General features: G+C 40.5%; 1 protein-coding gene across 2 annotated transcripts; it reads left to right on the top strand.

Moving 5' to 3' along the window:
- Positions 1-12,416: 12,416 nt before the first annotated feature.
- Positions 12,417-19,268, top strand: FASLG (Fas ligand). 2 transcript variants are annotated; one of them, XM_060088574.1, is made up of 4 exons: positions 12,417-12,707; positions 13,285-13,330; positions 17,600-17,656; positions 18,874-19,268. In XM_060088574.1, the coding sequence occupies exons 1-4, from the start codon at positions 12,417-12,419 to the stop codon at positions 19,266-19,268; spliced, it is 789 nt and encodes a 262-aa protein (XP_059944557.1). The 2 variants fall into 2 exon arrangements, with proteins under 2 accessions (XP_059944557.1, XP_059944558.1); XM_060088575.1 differs by lacking the exons at positions 13,285-13,330; positions 18,874-19,268 and having other exon boundaries at positions 17,600-17,635.
- The last annotated feature ends 1,739 nt before the right edge of the window (positions 19,269-21,007 follow it).

The following is a 21,007-nucleotide window of genomic DNA, read 5'->3' as shown; positions in this document are numbered from 1 at the left end:
TTGGCTATCTGAGATCTTTTGTGTTTCCATACAAATTGTGCAATTTTTTGTTCTAGTTTTGTAAAAAATGCCATTGGTAGTTTGATAGGGATTGCAGTGAATCTGTAGATTGCTTTGGGTAGTATAGTCATTTTCACAATGTTGATTCTTCCAATCCAAGAACATGGTATATCTCTCCATTGTTGTCTTTTTGATAATAGCCATTCTGACAAGTGTGAGATGATATCTCATTGTGGCTTTGATTTGCATTTCCCTGATGATTAGTGATGTTGAGCATATTTTCATGTGCCTGTTTGCCATCTGTATGTATTCTTTGGAAAAATGTCTGTTCAGATCCTCTGTCCATTTTCAGTTGGGTTGTTTGTATTTTTGATATTGAGTTGTATGAGTTTTTTAAATGATATATTTTGCATATTAATTGGATATATTGTTTGCAAATATCTTCTCCCCTTCATTCCCATTTAGTCGGTTGACTTTTTGTTTTGTCAATAGTTCCTTTCACTGTGCAAAAGCTTTTTAGTTTGGTGTAGTCCTGTTTGTTTATTTTTGCTTTTTTTCCCTTGCCTGAGGGGACACGTCCAAAAATATATTACTAAGACTGATGCCAAATAGCTTAGTGCTTTATGTTTTTTGTTTTTTTTTTTAGTTTCTGCTTTATAACAAAGTGAATCAGTCATACATATACATCTGTTCCCACATCCCTTCCCTCTTGCGAGTGCTTTATGTTTTTTTCTAGATGTTTTATGGGTTCAGGTCTTATTTTTAAGTCTTTAATCCATTTTGAATTTATTTTTGTGCATGATGTGAGAGAGTAGTCCAGTTTGATTCTTTTGCATGTAGCTGTACAGTTTTCCCAACATCATTCAATGAAGAGGCTGTCTTTTCTCTATCATATATTCTTGCCTCCTTTGTCATAGATTGATTACCCATAATAGTGTGGTTTCATTTCTGGGATCTCAATCTTGTTCCATCGAATTATGTGTTTATTTTTGTGCCAGTACATTCTGTTTTGATTACTCTAACTTTGAGGTATAGTTTGAAATCAGGGAGTATGATACCTCCAGCTTTGTTCTTTCTTAAGATCATTTTGGCTGTTTAGGGTCTTTTGTGTTTCCATAAAAATTAGAATTATTTGTTCTAGTTCTGTGAAAAACGCCATTGATATTTTGATAGGGATTGCGTTGAATCTGTAGATTGCATTGGGTAGTATGCTCTTTTTAACAATATTAATTCTTCCAGTCTATGAACATGAGATATCTTTCCATCTGTTTTTCTTGCCTTCAGTTTCTTTTATCAGTGTCTTATAGTTTTCTGAGTACAGTCCTTTTTTCTCCTTAGATTTATTTTTATTATTTTGATGTGGTTGTAAATGGGATTGTTTTCTTAATTTCTCTTTTTGATAGTTTGTTGTTAGTATATAGAAATGCAACAGATTTCTGTATATTAATTTTACCAAATTCAGTGATGAGTTCTAGTAGTTTTTTGGTGGTATCTAGTATCATGTCATCTGCAAACAGTAGCAGTTTTACTTCTTCCTTTCCAATTTGGATTCCTTTTATTTCTTTTTCTTGTCTGATTGCTGTGCCTAGGACTTCCAGTAGTATGTTGAATAAAAGTGGTGAGAGTGGGCACCCTTGTCTTGTTCCTAATCTTAAAGGAAATGCTTTCAGCATTTCACTGTTGAGTGTGATTTTGGTCATGGGCTTGTCACACATGGCCTTTATTATGTTCAGGTATGTTCCCTCTATACCTAGTTTGTGAGAGTTTTTATCATAAATAGATGTTGAATTTTATCAAAAGCTTTATCTGCATCTATTGAGATGAATATATGATTTTTATTATTTAATATGTTAATGTGGTGTATCACATTGATTGGTTTGTGGATATTGGACCATCCTTGCATCCCTGGGATTAATCCCACTTGATCATGGTGTATGATTCTTTTAATGTATTGTTGAATTTGTTTTGAGGTATTGTTGAATTTTGTTGAGGATTTTTGCATCTATGTTCATCAGTGATATTGGCCTATAATGTTCTTTTTTTGTGATATCTTTGTCTAGTTTTGGTATTAGGGTGATGCTGGCCTCATAGAATGAGTTAAAAAGCATTCCTTCCTCTACAACTTTTTGGAATAGTTTGAGAAGGATCAGCATTAACTCTTCTCTAAACGTTTGGTAAATTTAATCTGTGCAGCCATCACATCCAGTTTTTTTTTTTTAAATTCCCAATTCAGTTTTATTACTGGTAGTTGATCTGTTCATATTTTCTATTTCTTCCTGTTTCCATCTTGTGAGATTGTCCATTTTATTGGTGTTTAACTGTTTGTAGTAATCTCTTATGATCCTTTGTATTTCTGTGGTATTGGTTGTAACTTCTCCTTTATTATTTCTGATTTTATTGATTTGGGCCCTCTCTCTTTTTTTCTTGATGTCTGGCTAAAGGTTTATAAATTTTATTTATCTTTTCAAAGAACCAGCTCTTAGTTTAATTTATCTTTCTATTGTTTTTTCAGTCTCTATTTCATTTATTTCTGCTCTGATCTTTATATTTCTTCAGACGTTTCCATTCTTAATAGATATTGTCTCTATCCTGCCTGCTTACTGCCCTATAGGCAGTGGGTTCCCAGCCCTATATACTTGGGAACACTGCTCACAGTGTAGTCTTGAGCATTCTTGTTTCATAATCCCTCTCACACTGTGTCCTTTTTGGATTAGAATTTTGGCTCAAACTCCAAAAGTCTGTGTGACTTTAGGCAAGTCACTTAACCTATTTAAGTGTCAGTTTCTTCATCTATAGTCATATAATCAATAGATATTTATTTATTTATTTATTTATTTTGCAGTACGCAGGCCTCTCACTGTTGTGGCCTCTCCCGTTGCGGAGCACAGGCTCTGGACGTGCAGGCTCAGTGGCCATGGCTCACGGACCTAGCCGATCTGCGGCATGTGGGACCTTCCCGGACAGGGGCACGAATCTGTGTCCCCTGCATCGGCAGGCGGACTCTCAACCACTGCGCCACCAGGGAAGCCCAATAGATATTTATTGAATGCCTCTAATACAAGGCACTATTCTAGGCTTGGAATTCATGTTTAGCCATTTCTCTTTGAGAAATTAAAACAATTAGTCACTGACAAAATTTAGGTAACCAGTGTATGACCCCTGACACTGTTCCCTGTTGTGCACAATGTATTATCATGCTCGCATACAAGGACTGAGAATAAAAGATGGTCAATCTGCAAGGCCATACCTAACTTACCATGTCAAGGTCAGCCACCTGGGTTCTAACTGCAGGAGAACACGATGAACCTCCTGAGAGAAATAGTAATGCACTGAATGATATTAAAATGTTTGAGCCAGGAGGGAGGACAGAGTATCTCCCTGGCTTCTTGGGACATACTTTGGGTGTGAAGAAGGTCATCTGGAGGCAGGAAAGACCGAAGGATGCTCGGTATCCAGTTGGATTATTAATGATAGTAGATGACTTTAGGAGTAAGTCTGTGTTTCCTTTCAAATGCCTTCTGACTTGTCTCAGGGTTTAAAAGCCAACAATTGAAGAGAAATTGAGGAAGTACATTGTAACTTGAGCGTTCTGTAAAATTACTTTATGAGAAGTCTGCAAAGAGTTTCAACATTTATTTATTGAGTGCATATTAGTTGTCAGGCACTGTGCTGGGCTGGGTATACAATCAAGTGCAAAGTATAGACAGGATTTTATATCTATACCTATGATATTGTTATAAGTACCAGAAGAGGAAACCCCCCCCAGAGTATTATTAAGAAAATAGTAATTATCTAATTTAGATGGAGTGACAAGTGAAGGCCTCTTTGAGGAAGTGATATTTAGTTTAGGATTGAAGCGTTCTAGCACCTGGTCAAATGTAAGTCGGGCAAAGAACTTTCCAGGCAGCACTGCAGGCAAAGGTCCTGAGGTAGGAAAGAACTGGCCATATTTGATGAACTGAAAAGTCAGTGTGGCCTTAGTGTGGTGAGAGAAGAAGAAAGTAGAAAGAGCTAAGTTGGAGAGTTAGGAAGAACCCAGATAATGCAAGGGCTTGGAAGTCATGATAAAGAGTTCAGATTTTATTCTAAAGGCAATAGGCAGCCACTGAAGTGATACTTTTAAACAGCAAATTGACATGATCAGATTTACATTTGCATCAGTGACAATTGAAGAAGTGACATGACCCACCTCAGTGGAAGGTGAAGAAATACAATGTTGCCATGCTTCTACCATAAGGCCAATAGCACGTGCAGAGTATCATCAGGAGGTGGAGCACCTGGGACCCTCCTGCACTGATTAATTCAGCCAGTATATGTTCATTGAGTTTTTACCCAGTGATGTTGAACAAGATAGACACAGTGTACCACATGTAATTTGTTAATACTCAGTACTATCCCTGTCTTTTTACCCTCTTTTCTGTTCCCAGGAGCATAAAGCCTAGAAATTACAATTCCTACACTCCATTGCAAATGAGATCCCAATTAGATTCCACCAATGAGAAACAATTGCATGAGATTTGGAAGGTGGTAAAGGAGAAGCCATTAGTTGTCACAGCAGCTACTGATGTGTGGTGTGGTGTGGGGACAACAGAGGTAGTGTGGGGTTTTCCTACAGCTTTCTGCTGTCCTCCTAAGAATCACCAACTTCAGTGTTGCTGGAAGCTGAAACTATTGGTTGTAGCATAGGTTTTGCACTTCAAATTTTCCTAAAAGTGTCCTTCCCAACCTTTGCTTGTCCAGTCTTTAATTCCTGTATTAATCCTTTCCCCACTTTGCATACTTAGAGTGGCTTCTGTTTTCCTGACCAGACTCCAACTGATACACAAAGGACAGGGAAAGAATGAGAGTAGTCTTGACATCCAATAATAATGTTGCATGGGGTGGCAGGGCTGAAGGATAATTTTAGCCCCATTGCTACTGTCATCCACAGCTTCCTGATTTTCCCCCTTCTGTTTGCTGTGGCATGGAGAAACAAGAGTTCCACTTCATAGCTTATTCCCCAACCCATTCTTTTATACTAGAAAAGAACATCAAAGTTGCCTTTCTCTTGGAGACAAGAGATCAAATTGAAGCACAAAGAAAGTTGTGGGCATCTACCTAGTAAAGTGAATTAAAAAACCTTCAACATCTTGCAAATTTTCCTGAGCCAATCAGATCTTGTGAGGTGGGAGTAGAAAAGGGCCATCTATAAAAAGAACAGTAGGAAGAGCACACTCTTTGGAGATCCAATGGACTTGGATGTGACTGAACCCTGGTTCAAACTCTTACCAGGGTTACTTTTCTCCTCTGAATCCAATTACTCATCTATGAAGATAATATACTCATTTTCATAGATTTATTATGTATATTAATAATGATGATGATAAATAATAATTGCAGCTAACAGGTATAGAGCATGTACTATATTCCAAACACTCTCCTAAAGTTCCTCATGAGAATTAACTCATTTAATTAATCCCCACAGTAATGCTAGAGGCAACGGATGCAAAGAACATAGCAGGCCTGACAAGTTGACATATGAACATGAGTTTCTGACTCTGTCCCTTGAAACAACTCCAGGAAACAGGATGTGTCTTGATGGGCCTGAGAAACTGACATAAGCATGAGAAACTCGTGAGGGGAGAAGGATGGTGGTTGGCTCTCAGTGTACATGTGGGTATATGTTTACAGCAGCACACGGGAGAAGAGGGTCAGATGGCATAGGAAGATAGGTTGGGCCAGAGGTTTATGGTTCTGTGTGTTTCTCTTTCCTATCTTGCTTGGTTGTCATTTTGAGGCAGATAAACAGCAGTGATTGCCCAGCAGCACTGGGTGGGGCGGGGGGGAAATATCAAGATAGTGCTGGAATCTGGCTGAGATGGGGAAGAGTCAACAGCAGGTATAGGCAGGTGACTCCAACTGAGGAAGAAATCTCTTGAAAAAGAGCAATGCCAGGCAGAAACTCGGGAAATTTTACTTGGTAAGGTACGTAGGTGACAAATAGGGGATGACTGACCCCAGAGTACAATGCCAGAGCTCTTCTTCCAAAGGAGTGACCATCTGCCAACTCCCTAAGCTCTCCAGGAAGGGCACAAGGTACTCCTGGATCCCTGGGCTTTAGCCACCTTCACCTCTCCCGACCTCCAACTCCCACATACATGCTGCATGTTATCCTCCATGATAGATGACATTCCCAGGAGAGTGAGTACAAGCTCACAAGGAAAAGTGATCAGACACACCAGGAACACACTGCTCTATAAGAAAGACAACATACTGAACAAAATACACCAGGCAGAGAAAATGAACAGACCAGAGAAAATAAGTTTAAAATAAGCAGGAGAAACACCCTCAAAAAATATAAAGGTGAAATACTGATAACATTAGTCAAGAAAAACAATTCAAAGAAGAACTAATTGGAAATATTGGGCTTGAAAAATGTGATTGTTGAAATAAAAATCTTAATGGATATGTTAAGTTGTGGAAACAATACAGCTGAAGAATGTATTACTGAGCTGGAAGATTTCTGAATGCTGCAAAGCATCAAAAAAGTAGAAAAGTATTTTGAAAGAAAAGCTTAGAGATGAGGAGAGTAGAAATTGAAATGTCAGCATCCTTGTAATAGGAGTTTCAGAAGAAAACAAAATAAATGTAGAGAAAGAAATATTTAAACAATTTCCCCAAATTAAATAAAGGTAAAAGACCTTAGTCTGAAAAGGCTTGTAAAGTACCACATAGGCTATATTGGAAAAACCAAGTGATATATATTCATTTTAGTGAAATTAAGAATGCAAAGAGAATATTCTGAAACTTTCTGGAGGGGAAAAAGAAAAATGCCTAAAAAGAATAGGAGTTGGTTTGACCATAGACTTCTCACTAATCTGGATGTGAGAAGACAAAGAGAAATATTTGCAAAATTTTGAAAAAAAGAGAGATAAAGAACATCAGATGTGGAAATATATATCCAACTAAATTACCATTTAAATATTGGTAAAAAGGAACCATAAGGCTCTATCACAAGCCAGAATTAAAATTCTAGGCAGTACGAACATGATGAAGGTGATGGTGGGGAATGGGACTATATTTTGCTCTCTCTCCTGTGAATTTACCCTGTATGGACTACATCAATGGACATCCTCACCTTCTGGCTTTGAGTTGAATTTGCCTAGTGTGGAGCCCCAGCAGGAGGGAAGGGGGAAGGTGGTAGGACAGGGTATTTATTCTCCAGGCTCATCTAGGGCTGGCTGCAATTCCTGACTGGAAGTCACAATTCCTGTTTAGGCTGTCTTCTCCACAAAATTCTCTCCTTCTTAGGTTCCAATAGCTTACCTTTCCCCTTGACTAGTGGTCATAATGACCCTGTTCCTTATATATTGCTAGAATATTATACTATCCTTTTTGATTTCCCCACACCTTACCTCTATGTTTGTAAACAGTCCTTTTTATTAAGCCCTTCTCAAGCTATCCTAATTTGTGTTTCATCTGTGTGCTGATGAGATGCTGATGATATAATAGGAAACTTTTATTGACAAAAGTGATATATAAAAAACAAAAACCTTAGGAAAACATCATACTTACTGTGAGAAACTTTAGATGCAGTCTCTTTGTGATTAGGGACAAGACATAGATACCCACAATCACAGTTACTGTTTTATATAGTTCTTCTCGAGGTTTGAGACAATACAAAAACAAAAGTAAAAGAATGAGGCATAAGGTTTGGAAGGGAAGATTAAAACTTCTCATTTTGTCCACTGATAATGTATATCTATATAGAAAAAAACCCCAGAAATCAATAGACACACTATCAGAAATAAAAAGAGAGTTCCACAAGTTTGTAAGATTCAAGATTATTTGTTACAAAGTGAAGAACATTTATTTAAACCAGTTATAGTCATCTGTATTAGTTATCTATTGCTGCATAACAAATGACCCCAAAATGTAATGGCTTAAAATAAAAAATATTTATCTTAAAATTTCTGTGGTCAGGAATTCAAGGTTGGTTTAGGTGGGTGTTATGGAACTGAATGTTTGTGTCCCTCCCAAATTCATAACTTAAAATTCTGTGTCCCAGTGTGATGGTATTAGGAGGTGGGGCTTTTTGAAAATAACTAGGATTAGATGACATCACGAAGGTGGGGCCCTCATGAATGGGATTATTACCCTTATAAGAGCCAGGAGAGAGATTGCTTCCTCTCTCTTCCCGCCACGTGAGGATACAATGAGAAGTCAGCCATCTGCAATGCAGAAGCTGCAGTCTTTTTATAACTTAATCTGGGAAGTGCTATCCCAACACTTCTGCTGTATTCTATTAGTTAGAAGTGAGTCAGTAGGTCCAGCCCACACTCAAGAGGAGGGCATTATGAAAGGGCATGAATACCAGGTGGTGGGGGGTCATTGGGGTCATCTTGGAGGTTGCTTACCACAGAATCTAAAAATGCCACAGAAAATTACATTTATAATCACAACAAAATTACAAAGTATCAAGCAATTAATCTAAGAAAGGATGGATAAGACCATCCTGAAGAAAAATTTTTAAAGTCATAAAGAACACATGGAAAACTGTGGATAGGGCAAAAACATTGTAAAGAAAACACTTCCCCTAAATTAGTGCAATTACTGTTAATAGTCCAGTAGAACATTTTAAGACCATGATAGTTTTTCTTTTCCTAATACATATAGGAGAAATTAAATATACTCAAATAGTTATGTCAATTTTGAAAAAGAAGATCAAAGAGGGAAAATTTTACTATTCTAGCTCTCAAGACACTTTAGAAAGCCATAATTGTGAAAACTGTGTGACCCTAGTACTGGAATAGAGAAATAAATCATTGAAACAGAGATAAGAACCCAGAAAAAGACCCGACTACATGTATAAACTTCATATATGATAAATATATACCACTGTAATTCAGTTGGGGAAAATATAGATTGTGTTGGGAAAACTGGTTCATACATGGAGAAAAACAAAGATGAACTCTTTTATACCACAAACAAAGATGAACTCCAGATAAGTTAAAGCCTATACATGATATCTGCAATGGTGTGAGATATTTTCCATGTCTAAAAGTAACAATAGATTAATATCTAGAATATAAAGTACAAGGAAATCCTGTGAATAAACACAAACAGATAAGAAACCCAATTGAAAAATGGGTATGGTGTACAAAACAGGAAATATACACAAAAGGGAAAACATTTGTATAACAAAAATATGACAAGATGTTCAACCTCACAAGAAATCAGAAAAAAAATTAATAGTCTGTATGATATGACTTTATATCCATAGCACTTGGTAAAAATTAGAAAAGTGGATAATACCAAGTAGAGATGAGGACATAAGGTAAGATCATCATGGTGTCAAGGGATTCAACCACTTAGATACTGATGTCAGACATTGACTTGTGCTTTTCCCTGCAACATCTTTCCCCCATCTCCATCCCCTCTACCTTCTTTTATCCTTAGTGAAAGAAGGTAAATTACATTAAGTCTACAGATGAATCATTTGTGGGAAGATACACTGTATTTACAACAACAAGAACAGCAACATTTTTTGGGTGCTTACTCTGATGTTGAGGACTATTTTAAGTGTATCAAATGTTTTGACTCATTTAATTTTCATAATGCCCTATGAAACAGGTACTATTGTGATCATGCCCATTTTTTTTTTTTTTTTTTTTTTTTTTTTGCGGTATGCGGGCCTCTCACTGTTGTGGCCTCCCCCGTTGCGGAGCACAGGCTCCGGACGCGCAGGCTCAGCGGCCATGGCTCACGGGCCCAGCCGCTCCGCGGCATATGGGATCCTCCCAGACCGGGGCACGAACCCGTATCCCCTGCATCGGCAGGCGGACTCTCAACCACTTGCGCCACCAGGGAGGCCCGATCATGCCCATTTTTATAGATGAGAAAACTGTGGCACAGAGGAGGGAAAGTGACCTGTCCAGTTCACATAGCTAATAAATGGAAGAACTGGGATTTGAACCCAGGCAGTTTAACTCCAGAAGCACACACCCTAACCACCATGTGACACTTTCTTTCTATCCTCCCCATCCAGGATATGGTGTATTTTTTCCATTTATCTGAATATTTGTCATTTTCAGGAAAATTTTTATAGTTTAAAAAATATGATTCTAGGGCTTCCCTGGTGGTGCAGTGGTTGAGAGTCTGCCTGCCGATGCAGGGGACACGGGTTCGTGCCCCGGTCCGGGAAGATCCCACATGCCGCGGAGCGTCTAGGCCCGTGAGCCATGGCCGCTGAGTCTGCGCGTCCGGAGCCTGTGCTCCGCAACAGGAGAGGCCACAACTGTGAGAGGCCCGCGTACCGCAAAAAAAAAAAAAAAAAAAAAAGGATTCTATTCAATTGTTATTAAGAGTTATTTCAGGATACTTTAAGGGTTGTGTTTTTGGTTGTACATATGGTGGAATTCTTAAAATTATATTTTCTGATTATTAATTATAAACATCATTTTTCATGACTATGAAGAAAGCTGTATGTGAGCTCTAAAGCACGTTACCTCTGCCCATCTGTAAAAGAGGGTGAGAACACTGTGCCGTCATTCTGATTTCATCTGTCTCCCTGTTTCATGCATGGAGACTGGGATGTGGGCAGAAGTGCCCAGAGAGGGGGCAGTGCCAGCTGTTGGAGTCTGATTTCAACAGCCTGCCTTGTGTGTCACACTAAGGCATTTGGGCCCCTCCCAGAATCCACCTTTCCGACAGAAGGTTTTAGGCGAGGAAGTGAGATAACTGAATTTGTTTTTAAAAATATCATTCTTGTAGCATTATGCAGGGTGACTTGGGCTTGGGAAAGGCTGTTGGCCTGGAAACCAGTTAGAGTATCACTGCAATATTTCAGGTGAGATAATAAAAGTCTGACCTCAGGCAATGACTGTAGGGAGGGAGCGTGCTCATGGGACAAGCATGGCTCAGGTAAACTCGACAGTCCTGGGTGACTAGTGCAGTGCCGGAGGAGGGAAGAGGTGGAGTGGAATTTGTCACCCGGAAGAGTGACCTCAGGTGAAACAGGTTGTATTGGGAACAGGGCTGGGCGGAATGGGGCAGGGAGATAAGTTTGGTGTTGGTTTGGTTCAGGTGGAGAGCCAGAATGATAGCCGTAGAAATGCCAAAACATGATATAACAACTGATGAAACTTCAAAGGCAGAACCCTTTAATAAAATGGAAAATAGGGATTTATGAGAAGTTTATATGATTTATGTGGAGCTGGCACTTGGAAATTACTGTAAATGGTATTTGAAGCCAGAGAAAATGTGAAATAAGTTTAGGTAGAGTCCCATCTTTAGTTAAAAAAAAAAAAAAAGGATAACCAGTGAAATTTGAACTTCAGGTAAAAAAACGAGTAAGTTTTACTATATTCCATGCAATGTTTAAGATGTACTTATCCTAAAAACTAGTTATTATTTGAGATCCAAATTTAAGCTGGGCGCCATCTGACAGCCATAACAGATATGGCAAACAGAAAGGCCTACAGGGACCAGGAAAGCCGTTTCACACAGTGAGGTGCGTGAGAAATACAGTGGAGGGTGTGCAGGCTGGGCAGCCTGGAACATCTGTGACCCATCCCCAAGAGCAGCTGCTGCCCAGCTGGTTGGGTGTACAGAGAGGGTCTCCAGATGGTCCAATAGTCTAGCGGTTCAAAACATAATATAAAGATAACATAAATTTTAAAATATATGGAATATCCCAATTTTTAAAGGGGACAATCAGTAGAAAGAAAGAACACTGTAAGGCACAAGCAAAGCAGGTCTGTGGGCTCCGTAAGGCATATGGGCGACGGGTTTGTAACCTCTGATCTGACCTCTACAAAGTGGGTGGAGCAGGTTTGTAACCTGTAAATTATGTTGCTTTGCTATGTCGGGGTGAATAGTATTTGGGTGTGGGGAAGGGATGGCAGCCTGGGGACGATTCCCTCCTGCAAAAGGTGAGACATAGAAGCGGCTTCTCTGGCCACGACTCCATGCTCTCGCCCCTCAGTGCCTGAGTGTGCCCCACTGGCCACTCTCCCCATAGCTGGGCCATGGCCGAAGTCGAGAGGGCTGTGCTGCTGCTACCTGCTCTCGCAGGGCCTGAGGAGTCGAACCCGCCCTACCAGCCTTTCTTTCAGGCAGCAAGGCAGCAGCAATTGGGGTTTTGAAAGCTTTTATCAGAAGAGTGTGGGCGGAAACTGCCCTGGGTTTGCTCTGAGCTTCTTGAGGCTTCTCAGCTTCAGATGCAAAGCGAGTGGGTGTCTCTTTGAGAAGCAGAAAGAGGGAAAGAAAGAACAAAAGAGAGGTGTTTCCCTGGGTTCTGGAAACTATAAAGAGAGAGCCAGCTCCTTTCTCTCGAGCAGTCAGAAACAGGAGTCCCGTCCTTGACACCCAGGACTCCCCAGGATTGAGAAGGAGGAAAACCCTTGGCTGGGGGCTGGCCCGAGGCACTGGCTGCCATGCAGCGGCCCTTGAATTACCCGTACCCCCAGATTTTCTGGGTGGACAGCAGTGCCAGCTCTCCCTGGGCTTCTCCAGGGTCAGTCTTCCCCTGTCCGCCCTCTGTGCCAGGAAGGCCCGGGCAGAGGAGGCCACCGCCACTACCACCACCTCTGAAGAAGAGGAGGGACCACAACACAGGCCTGTGTCTCCTTGTGATGTTTTTCATGGTTCTGGTGGCCCTGGTTGGATTGGGGATGGGACTATTTCAGCTCTTCCACCTGCAGAAGGAACTGGCTGAACTCAGAGAGGTAAGCTGCCCTGTGGACTGCTGTGTCCTGAAGGCATGGGTGTGAGACAGCCCTGCTGTAGTGGAGGGAGGAAGGTGACAGTGATCCATGTGGACCACAGTCTTGCTTGCAAAGTACTTCGCAGTCCTTTTTTCCTGTCTTAGAAATGAGTCACTCGAGCCATCCTGTTCTATATGCAGAGGAATGGGGGCTCAAATGAGTGAAAGGAATATTATCTATGTTGGTATGGATCAGAGCCAAATTAGGACTGGTAACTAGAGTTCTTCTTTTCTCAGTTGGCTGCTACCTACCTTATACTCAGTGATTCAAGAAAGAAAAGGAACTTGGACTCTTGCTTACAAGTGAATTTGTTCAAATGGACAAACTAAATTTCCTTGAAAATACTTAAAAATATTGGAACTATTCCAAATCACAAAACTGAGGCATGGAGAGGCACAACTTGGCCGGAGTCTGAGTTAGCAGAGGTTCTAAGGTGTTTAGATTCCCTTTCCAGTGCTTAGTTTATTTGACAATTCTGCCTCCTTTGCTTAAAGAACTTCATATTTATTATATACCTTTTCTCTTTTTGTTTCACCAGTCCACCAGCCAAAGGCATACAGAATCATCTTTGGAGAAGCAAATAGGTGAGTCCTTTCATGCGTGTACATGAGTTAGAAAGATAGTCCTTAGCGCTGAACCATGCTGAGGGAATGCCTTGAATTCCATCTCATTCTTGGGCATATGTATACTATGGAAGAGGAATCCTAACCAATTCTGAATCTGGTCACTTTGGTTCTCTGAGCTGCCCTAAAATATGAAGTGAATTTAATTGTTCAAAATTAGTGCAGCTGAGTATCACACAAAAGTAAAAATAATTTCTGCTTGTATTTGGAAAGAGCGACACATATATACAACCCTGGACCTTTGCCCCTTAGCAGTTGGCTCCAGGCCTGTCCCCTTCCTCAGGCCTCCTGGTTCCCATGCACAGGGCTGTGGCTATAACTTCTCGGGAGAGAAGAGGAGGTAAAGGCAGAGATAGCTGCTGCTGGGAAAGACCCATGCTCTCCTATTTAATCTCTATAAGAGATTACTTAAGAGTCAGACCTTATTTAACATTTTTTCATAGGATATATTTAAGCTTTTAAAAAGTGGGCAACCAATCATCCACATTAGGATGGTTCTTTTGCAGCCACTGGAAAGCTTGGAGGAAGACTTTTGCCATTATTCAAAAGGTAGTCCCACTTCACTCACAGAGGCAATCGTGAGCTACCTTTGATAATAAAGGAAAAACCTTTGTATGAGATCCAGGACAGGAAGAAGATGAAAATGTTGAACATTGACCTTCTAAAGTTTCAGGACATAGTTTTGGAAACTGTGGACAGATAGATTTAGAATACTGCAACTCATTAAACTAAGATTCACTGAACTTTAGATTTGGTAAGAGTTGGAAGCGAGCTTAGAGAACATCTGGTCCAGTCATCTCATTTTTCAGAAGAGAAACAAAACACCAGATAGATTAGGTGACGTGCCCAACACTACTGGTGTGATACTGGGGTGAGAAGGAACATAGGCTCCTAATGCCTTGTCACTTATAGTGCTTCCCAGTACACGCTCTGGTGCCTCATGACATAGGGAAACTCCTGTCTCTTTCTGATGGCCATGGAATGAGAATAAAGATGACAAGCAAGATGCCTCTGCAAAGACAATAGTTAAATCTCATCCTTAGAAATTGGGAAGAAAACAGAAGACACCACTGGCTACCCAGTAAGGGGAGCCTGTTCCAGTTTCTCAGGATATGCCTGAGAAACCCAAGTCACTCTATTGCCCTAGCAGGTAGGCTCTTGCAGGAGCCATCCATAGGATCCTCTGGTTTCTAGTTCTGGGTCTGGGTCCCTAAAGAGTTAGAAATTCCAGATGTACCCAAGCAGAGTAAAAACATTTGTTAGAAGAATAAAGCCTCTGGAGGATTTCTAAAATAAGATAGCTTTGAAAATCAGTGAAATGTGGCTGGTAAAATGGGTACCTAATTACTCATCTTTCACTCACTTTCTGGAGTCATTTTAGTAATTAAAAATCAAGTGAACAGATGAGTCAGGTCCACTTGTCCCACTAAACAAGTATCAAGTATCTTTCCTAGATCAACCCAGATGGACCAGAAATTGGTGAATTATCACACGGAAATCAAATTAGCAACTTTACTAATGAGCTAAGAGATACAAATTTAAAAAGGGGGACACCCAGGTTTATCCATCAAATTAGTGAAGTTAAAAAAAAAATCCATGTTGGCAAAAATGTGAGAGAAAAGGGTCTGCTTCAACAGTTGAGAGTCAGTGGGCATGTAAATTGATATACTTTTTCTAAAGAGCAGTTGGGAAAAAGATATCACAGGATTAAAAATGTTAATTTACCTTGTAATCTCATCACTAAGGCTTTATTATTTAAGAAAATAATCAAAATGTGCCTGAAAATTTATAATAAGGATGTTCATCACTTCCTTATAAGGCGATTTATAATAAACCAGTCAGAAGAAAGTTAAATGCTTCTTAATAGGAAATTAGTTAAATATATTACAGTGTATTCAGATGAGAGCATAATATGCAGCAACTAAAAGCTATATGTTAGAAGGACATTTAATGCCATAGAGACTGTGCATTCTATATTGTTGGATAAAAGACAAGTTATAAAGCAGTGTGTTTAGTTTAATATTGACATATGCATATTTTTATATTCTTAGTAAACATCTAGAAGGATTTATACTCCAACAGGTTAACTGTGATTTTTCTCTGGAAGGTACTATTGTAGGTTATTTAAACTTTCTTATTTGGTTCACTTTCATTTTTCCACAGTTAACTCATTAAATCTTTTATTCATTCACAAATGTTCTTGGAGTGTTTCCTGTGCCAGGCTGGGTGTTGGCTGATGACCGAACGAGAGACAAGTGGCTTGCCCTCATGGAGCTCTTAGCATGCTAGAGAAGATAAACAAAAGCAAGCAAACAGACAACATACTTTTAAGTTGTACTAAGTGTGACCTAAGATTGAGTGGTCTGGAAAGTCCCCTCTAAGGAGGTGTTGTTAATGTGGATATGTGTATGTGTGTGGGTAGGTAGGAGGCTGGGAACATCATTCCAGCCCTGAGAATGGCATGTGCAAAGGCCCTGGAGCAGGATACAGTCATCACCAAAATAAAGGATATATTTCTACTTTATTTATTCCAGCATTTATCCAGCAGATATCTTTATTGAGTACCTTCTATGAGACTAACACTGCGAGGGATATACAACATGTGATTCTCTGTTCCATTTCCTGTCAGTTCATGGCTGAATGCCAGATCAGCTACACAGATGGTTTGTGGTGTAGGAATATAGAAGAGACTCAGTTTTGCCTTTCCTGTTCACTAACACCTCACCTCATTCATGGTGGGTTGTCTTGGGTGGCTACAGAGGTAATAATTGCTTACATCATATTTTCAGCTGATTGGAGCATTCTCACGCCATACAGAGTTTTATAGGCTAATCATGAAGAGCCTGATGTGGATGAGTGCCTTTCTATGAAAATTTCTTGAATGTCTTAGCTAAATTCATTAGTTAAGTGGTAGAGCTATTCCACTGAAATATCTAAAGTCAGAGAAATAGTACCTATTTTGAGAACTGTTGTCTATTTTAAATCTTTCAGTTTAATTTAGCAAACATGTACTGATCACATGCCTTGGGGTAGAAACTGAGCTAATTACTCTGGTGGATTAAACATATAGTAAGGAATTTGCCATTTATTTGGGGAGTAAGATGAATTATACAGTTACCACAGAAAAAGGGGAGTCAAAACTGACAAGAGAGGTGAAGACAGAGTGCTTCTAGGTTTCAAAGGCGGGAAAAAGGATATTTGATTAGAAAGGCTTGGGAAGAGGTATTAGAAAAGAGGTATTTTAGATGGTATTTGCAGGGTTGATAGGAATTTAGCACAGAGATCCGTTTGGGAGGGTATCCCAGGCAGAAGGAACAGCATGGGCAAAGGCATAGAGGCAGGGAAGCTGGGTGTGTTCAGAACTGTTGTGCAGCTATGTCTAGTGTGGGTGAGTAAGCAAGAAAAGGCTGGACAGATAGGCAGAGATCACATGGTGGGGGACACTTGTACACAATTACACATTCAATGAGGAGCATTCAAGGTGTTTGAGATCTTAGGATAATTTATTTGGGGCAGATTGTAGAATGCCATTGGGGAAGACCTAGGGGCCTGGAGATTAGCAGTCTTCTTCAGCCTTTGTCCTGCAGAGTCCTAAGGGCAGCTGAGCCAGAGAGGAAAGAGCCTTGGATCTGGACTCAGGAGACCTGAGTGTCAGTCCCACTCTGACACTGAGTAAACAGGTCTTCTTGGACAAGTCACCCAACTTGTTTTTCTTGGACTTCTTGGACAAGTCACCCAACTTGTTTTTTTTTTTAATCAGGAAATAACTTTTTATTTTGTATTGGAGTATAGTTGATTAACAACGTTGTGTTAGTTTCAGGTGTACAGCAAAGTGATTCAGTTATACGTATACAAGTCACCCAAATTTTAAGCTCATTTTGCCATCTATAAGATGGGACAGTAATCTCTACCTCAAAGAGTTGTGGCCAGTTATAAATGCAATAACTTATATGGCACATCTTTATAAACTAACCTTTCTATTATTTTATTGTAACATTATAATTTATGCATGTGTCTATTTTAATTTAGTTCCTTTTTACCTCTCTGTTTCTGAAATACAGGCTGTTGTAATTCCTACAATTTGGACTTGAATTTCGAGTTGGCTATGTTAGACTGTTGTCATTTATGCTTATAAAACCTCTTTTATTTAAATGCCCTGCTTAGAGTCCCACAAAAAGAATAGTTGTTGTGCCATTTTTTACATATATCTTTCATCTCTCTATGAAACAGGTCACCCCAATCCATCCTCTGAGAAAATGGAGCTGAGAAAGGCAGCTCATTTAACAGGTCTGTATCTGGAAGATGGGCTTGGGAAAGCCTTTGGCAGAAAGCAGAAGAGCTGGTTGGTCTCTGTGACGACTGTGCTCTGCAGTAGTTGATATTTTCCAGTGACAGTATTTGAAACCCAAGGGTTTTCTTTCTAGTCAGGTCAACCTCACACACACATTGAGCCCCTACTCTGGGCAAGGCCCTGTTCTAAACTGGAGAAATGGAGCTGCTTATGACGTGATCCTTGCCCATAAGGAGCTCACTCTTTTTACTCACTCCAGTGACTCTTAGGGAATTTGGGGCACAGATCCAAGCGGTGAGAGCTGGGGAGATGGGGAATGATGAATTATTTTAGTACGTGTTTCCCCGGTTTTCTGTAAGAGCTTTACTCTGCTTTGTCCATGAGTAGAAAAAGGAGGGGGGAGGCCCAGTCCAGGCACTAGTGGTCGTATAGTGGAGTGAAATGATTTGATTGCAAGGTGGTATGGGCATTCCCAGTGTAAAGTCCACAAATATCTGAAAAGTGGATAAGTATCATGGAAAGTGGTATGCTGCTGTCCCTGAAATTATTTCAGCAGAGGCTGTACAATGATCCAATTTAGATAAACAGACATTTCTTGAGCACATGCTGTGTGCCAAGCCTGGGGGACATGGAGATGAACCACACACGGCTCCTGCCTTCAAGGAACTTACAATCTAACAGGGAAAGACAGGTGCATAAGCAATAATTCCAGCATTCTCTGCTTAAGAATGTACATAATGCTGTGGGGATACAAATGAAAGGGGATTTTCACCCACACTGAAGAATCCTTAGTGCAGGTAAAGATTGGACTAGATGATCCCTAAGGTCCTTCCCAACTTTAGAACTTCAGAGTTCCTTGGATTTGACTTTTCACCTCATGAAGGGACCTCAAACCCTAGTAGTTTTGGTACTAGTTCTGAACCTTTGTTCCAGAGAGCTAAAATCATCCCAATCATTTCTCACTGCAGTTGATTAGGGGTATATGCTATTGTCCCAGTTGTGTGGATGATAAAATTGAAGACATCAATTTGATAAATGTGTGAAGAAATTCAGTAACAGGTCAGGCCTGATCCGTCACCTGGTTCAATATGGGCTATGTCATTTGGGGTAAAAAGCATTTGCTCAAGGAATGGTCCACAATTTTGCCTTGGAAGCTTGGTTTGTTGATACATGAGCATTCCTGGCTGAAAGCTCCTCTCTGGTTTGGTTTCAGGCAAGTCCAACTCAAGATCCATCCCTCTGGAATGGGAAGACACTTATGGAATTGCCCTGGTCTCTGGGGTGAAGTATAAGAAGGGCAGCCTTGTGATCAATGAAACTGGGCTGTATTTTGTGTATTCCAAAGTGTACTTCCGGGGTCAGTCCTGCAACAACCAGCCCCTGAACCACAAGGTCTACACGAGGAACTTTAGGTACCCCCAGGACCTGGTGCTCATGGAGGGGAAGATGATGAACTACTGCACTACTGGCCAGATGTGGGCCCGCAGCAGCTACCTGGGAGCTGTGTTCAATCTCACCAATGCTGACCATTTATATGTCAATGTATCTGAGCTCTCTCTGGTCAATTTTGAGGAATCTAAGACATTTTTTGGCTTATATAAGCTCTAAGAAAAACACTTTGGGATTCTCTCCATTATGGTTTCTTGTTATAGGCACTGAGAATGTTGTCTTGAATGAGGGTCTTCTTTTTTTTTTTTTTTGTGGTACGCGGGCCTCTCACTGTTGTGGCCCCTCCCATTGCGGAGCACAGGCTCCGGATGCGCAGGCTCAGCGGCCATGGCTCGTGGGCCCAGCCGCTCTGCGGCATGTGGGATCCTCCCAGACCGGGGCACGAACCTGTGTCCCCTGCATCGGCAGGCGGACTCTTAACCACTGCGCCACCAGGGAAGCCCAAGGGTCTTCTTAAGTCCACTTGAGGTCAAGAGAGAAGACATGAACCAAGAGGATCTTGAGACCACAGGGTTCAGCAGTTCTACAGTTCCTCATCTCACCTAAGGTCCACAAGCCAGACAGGAGGAGGACTAGTAGTAATGAACATGAAACTCTGGGCTGCCAGGTGAACATGCAGAGACAAGGAAAAGCAGCTATCAGGGTATTCTACACTCATCTTAAGTGGCCTAGCACACTTTGGTACACTGAAGATGACACCTTTTAACTCACCTCTTGGGGTGGGTCTACTATCTACCTCAGGGGAGGCTGTCTTTCACGTATATGGATGCAACATGAATGTATAAGGGGTGGGAAAAGAGGACTAGGCTTACATGAGCTAAAGAGACTAAAAGGCCAGTGTCCCACTGGCAGCATCTTTACTTCTAAATGCATAGCCTGAGCCATCAGGTGATGCTAACAGAGAAGCAAGGGAGATCTTTTGAGGACTCAGTCCATTCCCTATACAGCATGTATATTTCCAGTGCAATTGTAGGTGTGTGTGTGTGTGTGTGTGTGTGTGCGCGTGACTAGAAGAGTTACGTAAGTAGAGAGAACGTGGAGATTGGGAAGGACATGTTAGGAAAATATGGGTTGCATTTGGTGGTAGATTTTGAATGCTTTTTGGGCAACCAACTCTAACAGTCCTCAAAACTCTTTGATTGTCAGTTATTAAAGCTGTTTTCCCATAATATAACTAATATTTATATTTTTTGTGCATTTTTAATGAACAGAATACATGTAACAAAAACTATTTTAGAATACAGATAAACATTATGAGTGTCCTTTTTGGAAATCACTAAGATCTGGAGTTTTTCCTCATTATTTCTTTCTTCCATGGCCTCCTCATTCATTATGACTTAAGCCCACTTTAAGAAGAATTTATGGGGGTGAGAAGAGCTGTGAGGCAAATCTTTGCATCTTTGCATCTTCGCCAGGCTCTCCTCTCCTCACTATATTCTCTTCCCCCTCCATCTCCCGCTATCCAGAGTTTCCATTACCAATATTATTGCCAGTGTTAAGCTCACCCAACTTCCCATAGATCTGATGACAATTTGTCTTTTCCTGGGGGCAGAGATGTGGCATAGTGGAAAGGGCACAGACTTTGGACTAAAAAACCTGAATTTGAATCTTTGTTCCTCTACTTACTAACTATGCAATCACTGGGTAGATCACTTGACATTTTTGGACAAAAAGAGACTGATATGTACTTATAGTATCTAACACATCGTAGAATGTCAAATAATAGTGTCTGCCATTATTAATAAGCCACTCTATGGGAGGCACTTCATTCTCCAGAAGAAGCCACTGATCTGAGGGATCCATTCAAACACCTGGTTTCTTGCCTTCTCACCTTGGTCTCACAATAACCTTTTCCTATTTTCTCCAAATGCTCATTACCATGACTTCTCCCTAGACTT

Source organism: Mesoplodon densirostris, chromosome 2 (assembly GCF_025265405.1).
Source record: "Mesoplodon densirostris isolate mMesDen1 chromosome 2, mMesDen1 primary haplotype, whole genome shotgun sequence".
Classification (NCBI taxonomy): domain Eukaryota; kingdom Metazoa; phylum Chordata; class Mammalia; order Artiodactyla; family Ziphiidae; genus Mesoplodon; species Mesoplodon densirostris.
This window is presented reverse-complemented; position numbering and strand designations above follow the sequence as displayed.